The sequence below is a fragment of the Cynara cardunculus genome (assembly GCF_001531365.2).
Source record: "Cynara cardunculus var. scolymus isolate 2C chromosome LG 12, CcrdV1, whole genome shotgun sequence".
Lineage (NCBI taxonomy): Eukaryota > Viridiplantae > Streptophyta > Magnoliopsida > Asterales > Asteraceae > Cynara > Cynara cardunculus.
In genome coordinates, this window is record NC_037539.1 from 26,556,299 (window position 1) to 26,564,034 (window position 7,736).

The 7,736-nt window shown below is 40.2% G+C and overlaps 1 protein-coding gene across 1 annotated transcript; it reads right to left on the reverse strand.

The window, feature by feature from the left end:
- Window positions 1-2,218: 2,218 nt before the first annotated feature.
- Window positions 2,219-2,578, reverse strand: LOC112523802 (classical arabinogalactan protein 9-like). Its single transcript, XM_025133477.1, has one exon. It carries the CDS (start codon window positions 2,576-2,578, stop codon window positions 2,219-2,221), a length of 360 nt encoding a protein of 119 aa, XP_024989245.1.
- Window positions 2,579-7,736: the final 5,158 nt, after the last annotated feature.

Genomic DNA, 7,736 nt, shown 5'->3' on the forward strand with positions numbered 1-7,736 from the left:
TTGGTGTTTTAGATCTCAAATATGACATTGAAGCCTTATGCACTTTGATCTCCACTTTTGGCACTTTATGCTCTTTTGCATTGCTTTGATCAATATGACTATGTTGGTACCCACCCCCAAACTCAGRTTTTTCAATGTCCTCATTGGAAGTGTATAGGGGGTTGTTTATGTAATCGCTATAAGTGGCTAAGATATTTAGAAAAGAACAAAAAGCCTACATCCTCTCTTAGTTGAGCATATGATGTGGATCAAAATGTGTTCCGAAGCAAAACAAGATAGTTCTAGTGATACCAACTGTTTAGAAAGTGTAGTTAAACTTCAAGAATTATTTTGGCTATACAAGCATATGGCAAGTATAAACATATGTGTTCTTTGGAAGAAAACAAACTAGAAAACGTAAAAGACAATCCCAGACTCAAGTAAATCAAAACAAGTTGAAATAAAATAAACAAAAGAAGCTAAAGAGGGAATGATAGAACCTGTCCTACTCCATAGGAGTAGGTGAAGTGGAGATGTTGTCCTTCAACTTCTTTCACTCCTCTTTCAATCTAGCATTCTCTCCAAACAACCTTGCATTTTCTTCCTTCAAGGCCTTCAACTTCTTGCCCAACTTCTTGATTTGGGCACTTGACTTTGCTTCCAACTCAGCTTTCACCAACTTGATGTCTCCCCTACTCTTCTTCTCGGCTGCCTTCACCCTCTCAGCCAACTCTCCCTTCAACCTATCAATTTTATCAAAGAACTCATTCCTTTGCTCCAACAAACTGTCCATCAAACTGCTGTTTTGGGCCAGCAGGTCTTGCATCAAGCACAACATGTCACCAGCCCCATTTTCTTTGTCCTTCTTCTCCCTCAACCTAGACACAGTCTTCATATCAATCTTCCATTTCTCTCCTTGCTTCTTCACCATCTGATCTTCACAGTATTGAGGAATACCATTCTCAACCAACAATCTTGTGATCAAACAAGGGAAATACATCTTCCCCCTACTCCTTCCTGAGCATGTCCGGATGCTCTTCTCAATCACTCTCCCAAAGTTGATGGACTTTCCTCTAACTAAGCAATAAAGCAACAACATCCTCTCCACTGATACAGAGCTATCATGAGTGGTAGGAGCAATAGAGTGCCTCAAAAAGTTAATCCACACATTAGCATTGGTCGTAAGGTTGTAGGCCTTAAAAGTCATAAGCATGTAATTCGAATGCTCATCCCAAACAGCCCCGGGCTTCCTTATCTCATCAGCCACAACTGTCAAATCTTCTATGGTTGCATGTATCACCATCCTTGAATATTCTGTCTTCTTAGGGGGATTCAAGCCATAAAGCCTATTGATGGCTTTGGAATTTAAAATGAAGGACATCCCCCTAATCAAGATCTTGGATGTGCTATTGGCAGCAAACTCGGCATAAAACTCTCCAATCAAAGTCAGATTATAGGAAGTTGGGACCATGCACATTTGCTCTATCCCATGAGCTTCAACTACCTCTCTTATAAAAGCAAACTCTCTAACACTCTGCCTATCGAATCCTTTATCAGGAAATCCAACCCTGTTTTGAAATCTAGCATGCATCTTCTCAGCAGCCTTGGAACTAAAACCATTATGTGGTTTGATTGGCCTTGGAATGGTGGTTAGCCTTTGGGCCATAGCCACCCTTTTCCTATTTGGTCTGGATGAATGTTGTGGTGATGCTACAACATCACTCTCAGAGTTCCTAGGTGACTCAACCACAATCCTTTGAGACCTGGTCTTCTTCCTAGGGGGTTCCTCATCAACCACTGTTTTGGACTTCTGTTCACAAGCCTTAACCAATCTTCTTCTTTTCTTAGGCATAACCACAACAAGGGGTTCTTCCCCATTTTCCCCAAAAAATTCCTCATTGAGGTCGGGAATGGGGTCATGAGGAGTGATATTAGGCATATCATCCTCTTCATCTGTTTCTTGCCCAGAGGCAGTTAAGAGGAGAGTTTGTCTAGGATTTTCATACACAGTGATGTTCTCCAAGTTGCATGCCTCATTTTCCATTAAAATCTCCCATGTTTGTGCCTTAGGGGCAAGGTCTTCATCTTCTTCAAAATCAGAAGTGAATAGACCACCAAGGGGAGTACTATCAGAAGAGGATTGTACCTTTGGAGCATTATTGGGCATCTCCCTGTTTTTGGTGGCAATAGATGAAGTTGGAGCTTCCTTTGAAATCGGAACAGTAGGTGCTTTCTTTTTTCATATCTTGAGATGGTCGGTAAAGGGAATAATGGTCGAAGATGGCACCATTTGTAGAGGAGGAGCGGCGATAGGCACTTTTGGTGGAATAGCGTCGACGACGGTAGTGGACGGCAGTGGCAGAGACGGCGACGGCGGTGGTGATGGTGCGTCTTCATCGATAAGGACAGTGGAAGACTCGCCCTTCTTCTTCTTTGGAATGGGGACTCTTTTCCCTTTCCTCACCGGCTGTCTTCGCGAGGTAGGTGTACGCATGGCAGTAGCCACCGGCTGTGGTGGGTTAGGCGGTTGCGCCGGCGTCGCTTCAGATGCTTGTGTCGGAGGAGGGTCGCGGACCAGAGCCCTCTTCACCCTCGCCATTTTCGAACGTTGGTGAGTGGTTGGGAGATGGGTAGCAGTTATCGGTCGTGAGAGAGAGACAGTTAGAAATGGGAGGGAAGAAAGGAGAAAGTGGGTTTTCTAGAATGCAAAGGGGTTTTTCATAATACAAGGGTAAAATGGGGAGAAGGTGATGTTGGGTGATGTAAGCATTGGGAGCATGCAAAAGGGAAGGGTACTTGATGGAGGTCCCATTTCTTTTCAACTAGTAAGTTTTCAAACATTAGTCACAATTGAAGGATAGGTTTCTTGACAACTTAGTGATGTGTTTGAAAAGTTGGTAACAATGTGTCCTCTCAAAAACAAAGGAGTACTTTTCCTTACAAAATGTACTACACTTGGCTGGCAAATAAAAGAGATTACCATTCTTAAAAATTAAGTTTTGAAAATGACATCATGCTTTTTCCCACTCAAAATTTTCAGACTTTAAAAATTTCAAAGATTCTCCATTAAAGGCTAGGGTTTTCCAGATGCTACATCAAGGCTTCAAAATTTTCTTGACGATTGACAACACTGCAAAACACACAATAACTAACGACAATATTAGAAATAACAATAATACTTATTAAAAAACATAAATTAAAGAAAACATAAATATTTACACACAAACATTTTGGACTTATAAAAAGTCCCAAAATACCGAAGCTTTTAACAAAGGGTGTTAAACCCCATAATTCATAAAGTGAAAAAGTAATGAAAGACAATAAGTGATGAAAAACCAGAAGACCGATGAAGACATCAAGGCAGAATTGGCTAAGTCTGGAGAACAACCAGAGGGCCGATGGACAACCAGGGATGCGATGGAAAAAGCATCTTCATCGCCCCTCTGGTCAACAACACTTAGAGAATTATTCAGCAATTCATCCAGAGGCATACAGTTGGAGATGACAAGTCGATAGCTGGACTCCAAGTTTATCTTAGATTTATAGCTTATCCATAGTTTAGATAAATATTATCTGTTAATAGAAGATTAGCTAGAAAGTCTTATTAGATAGTTATCTTCTAATTAGCTTACTATTATAAATAGGTGATTAGGCCTATTGTACTGAATGTCTCTTTTACGTTTATCTTATTAATAAAGTGAAATCTTTGACGCTCAAGATTGTTCTTTAATGTTCATAATTTATTCTTGAGTGTTCATCACTTTGTTCATCACTTTGTTCATCAAAACACTATAATTTGGTTATTCCTAACTTGATTATCAGTGTTATTGAGAGATCTGGGATCAACAATTGGTATCAGAGCCAATTGATTACTTTTCCAATCAAAACGATCATCCAAAATCTCTCAATTTTTCGCTTCTCTCATCAAAACGTAAAATCTCTCTCTTCTTAAAAAATCTCAATGGCCAACTGGAATTCTGCATACAGTGTTGGTTCCCTCACCAAGCCTCCAACTCTTCAACGAGAAGAGTACCCGCAATGGAAGATAAGAATGGTGAATTTCCTAGAAGGAATGGGCAGGAACCTTCTACGATCTGTAATGGAGGGTCCTTATGTTCCACAAACTCTTGTTCCAAGAGTCCCAAGAACAAACAACACAGCTGAAATTCTTGCCTACTACATGCCCAAGGATGAGAAGAATTGGGATGAAGATGACATAGAACGGGTAGAGACAGACAAGAAGGCCAAACGACTGATAATCATGGCCATACCCAATGAAATCTTTCAATCCCTCGATGCATGTTCCACAGCCAAGGAACTATGGGATGAATTGGAAAGCCAACTGGAAGGAGGGGCAAAAACAAGGAAAAATCGTAGACACAATGTCTCAACGAATACACAAACTTCAAGGCCCTTCCTGATGAACCGATTCAGAAGACATACGATCGTTTCAACACATTGATTATTCAGTGTCGTCGAAACGATATCTCCAGAATTAAGGAAGAAAACAATGGTTTATTCCTAAAAAGTCTTGGCGATGAATGGACCTAGTTGTCTATGTCCCTTCAAGCAAATCAGGACCTAGACGGCTGGTCACTTCATGATCTGTATGGAACGCTTGTAGTACAAGAGAACGACATTATGAAAAAGAAGGTATCCATCGGAGGACCTCTTGCTCTTGCTGCCGATGAAAAGGAAAAATCAAGGACCCCCACCAGAGAACACAAGAAGAAAGGAAAGAAAGAACTGGTGGTAGAATCAGAATCTGAGGACAAAACTTCTGAATCAGATGATGAAATTAAAGTCTTTGCCAAATCTCTGGCCCTGATTACTAAGCAGTTCCAAAAGAAGTTCATCAAGAAACCCTATGAACGAAAAGAGTTCAAGAGGGAAAGGTACCAGTCATCCTATGAAAGGAAGCCATCAAAATTTCATCAGAAGGGAAGACAGAAGAGATGAGAGGAAAGAGGACAAGGATGGAAGGAAAAATGACCTCCGATGCTTCAGGTGCGGAAAACTCGGTCATTTTTCCAAAGAATGCAGAGGACGATTGGTAAAGGATGTTGACTATTACAAGAACAAATACAAATATAATCCTAGAGAGCGAAGCCTGATGATCGAAAAAGAAAACTGGGTGTCTGATTCTTCATCAGATGATGAAGATAAAGCATTCATCTGTCTAATAGCCACGTCCAATGCAGAATCTATCTCCAACTCCGATGATCAGGTAAGTGAGTCTACTTCCAATGAAACCAACTCTACTCCATCTGAGCTAGAGTTAAGGGTGATAAAACTTTCAGAGGATTTCCTTAAATTAAAAGAAATTTTAAATTTTGAGAAATCTGAAAGAATAAAAGCGGAAAAAGAAGCAAGTTTCTACAAAAGAGAGACTGACCTTCTAACCGAAGAAAAAGCTGAATTAGCTAACAAAAAGACTCGCATCACCACTCTTAAGAAATCAGAGGAAGATAAACTTCTGGGACTAAACAAACCAATAACTAAGGACTTAGAAAAGAAAACTAAGGCCTTACAAGAATCCGAGGCAGAGAGACTAAACTCAGTTGCTCTTAAAGATTTTTTTCAAAAATAACGGGAAATTCTTCACCAGAAGCTTCAAACCAATGAACTTCTGATGAAGAAGTACAAAGATGCCCAAGACGTTTATGAAAAATTAAATGGTCAAACGGACACTCAAGGGATTGGATTCAATGAATTGGACTCCTTCATCGAATCAAGAAATCCACCCATGAATCCACTTTCAAACTTGGATGCATTCAAAATCCCGACTTTAGCCCAAAACCAAAAGCAAATTTTAAAAGAATTAAAGTCATTGGAAAAACTGTCGTTTTAAGACAGGATTTTGAGAATGTGGTATACGAGAACAGTACAAGTAAGAATTCTGATGAAAGAAATGACAACTCTAAATCAGAGACCGGTGGAAATCCTATGGTAAAACCAGAGTCTCTGATTGTCGATTCCACTTTATCAGCAAGTACCGTTGATGAAAAAGAAAATCCTAATGAGGAAACATCAGCTGATGAATCGATGAGCCATTCAAGTAAATTTGACAGTTCATCGAAATCATAATCAATGAAACCTCAGGCAGAACACTCGGAAGCATCAACCTCTGAACCCACATCTTCCACTTCAATCCATGCTAGTTTTGATTTTGAGAAATCAGCAAGAGACTTTCTCGATTCTGAATCTGGAGAAGAGATAATTTGTGAATCACCAAAGATCATTGAGAGTAAAAAGCCTCAAAACTTAAAACCCTCAATGAAATATGGTATTCCTTCATCGATGAAAACTTCAGACAAAGAAAAGGGAAAACTGAAAGATAGTAAATCTGCCAAAGATAACTCACAAGGCCCTAGTCCATCCTTCAGGTTCATCAAGTTTACCCGTGAGCAAAAACAGAAGTGGCCTGCCTCTGAGAAAACTAACCACCACTTTTCCTCTCATCCAGCTGAAGAAAAGCAGACCTTCCTCAGGAGAAAAGAAGTAAAGCCAAAGACCTCCTAAAATAAAAAATCTGAACTAGATAGGAAGTTTGTAAAAACAACCGACGCTTGGACAGGATTAACACCTCCTGCTTTTACTTCTTTGTTTTCATCGAATAAAAAGAACGTTAGACATACAAATCCAAAGCATCATCATTGTCAATGTTTAACTCTTTTACAAAACCTGAGGAATCACATGTTGACACATCACTGTCCCTTCTCCAAACACGTTTATCAATACAAAGTCAGAACCAATGAAAACGTGAAAAAGCCCAAACCCAAGGGCAAGGGAAATGCTAATAAACCCAAGCCTGCAAAGGCCAAGGGCAATGAAAAGAGTGTGATATCCCCTACTAACAAACGAGGACCCATTATGAAATGGGTACCTAAATCCCCTTAATTTGTCTTGCAAGACCAGCATGTGCAACCATGGTACATGGACTCAGGGTGCTCCAGGCACATGACTGGTGACAAAAGTCAGATGTCCTCCTTCACCGAAAAATCTGGAGGCTCTGTGACTTTTGGAGACAACAGCAAGGGCACTATCAAGGGATATGACACTCTCATCAAAAGCAACCTCTCCATCAGCAAAGTTGCTTATGTCGAAGGATTGAAGCACAACCTTCTAAGCATAAGCCAGTTCTGCGACAAGGGTCTTGAAGTCAGGTTTCACAAAGGTTTTTGTATCATAGAAACAAAGCCCGGTCACACCATCGTTAAAGCAAAGAGAGAAGGAAACCTCTATCTTCTAGATTTTGAGTCCTCTATGGGACAAGACACCCTTTGTTTTGTGTCTCATAAGGGCGACAAAAATTGGCTATGGCATCAGAAATTCTCATATCTCAACTTTGATGCACTACGAAAATTAGCCACACAGAAGTTGGTCAAGGGAATTCCGGATCTCAAATTCGAAAAATATCATCTTTGCTTAGCCTGTGAGATGGGAAAGCTAAAACGAGCCTCACATAAAACAAAGTCAGAAACCTCCTGCACCAAGCCCTTGGACATGCTACATATAGACCTCTGTGGGCCTATATCAACTCAAAGTCTCTCTGGAAAGAAGTATATGCTAGTACTGGTCGATGAATACTCCAGATACACCTGGGTTGAATTTGTAAGGAAGAAATCAGATGTTCCAGACCTATTCATTGGAGTGATGAAAAGGCTCCAAGTCCTTCTACAACAAAAATTAATAAAGGTTAGAAGCGACAATGGAACTGAATTCAAAAATGGCAGAATCGATGAATACCTCTTCAG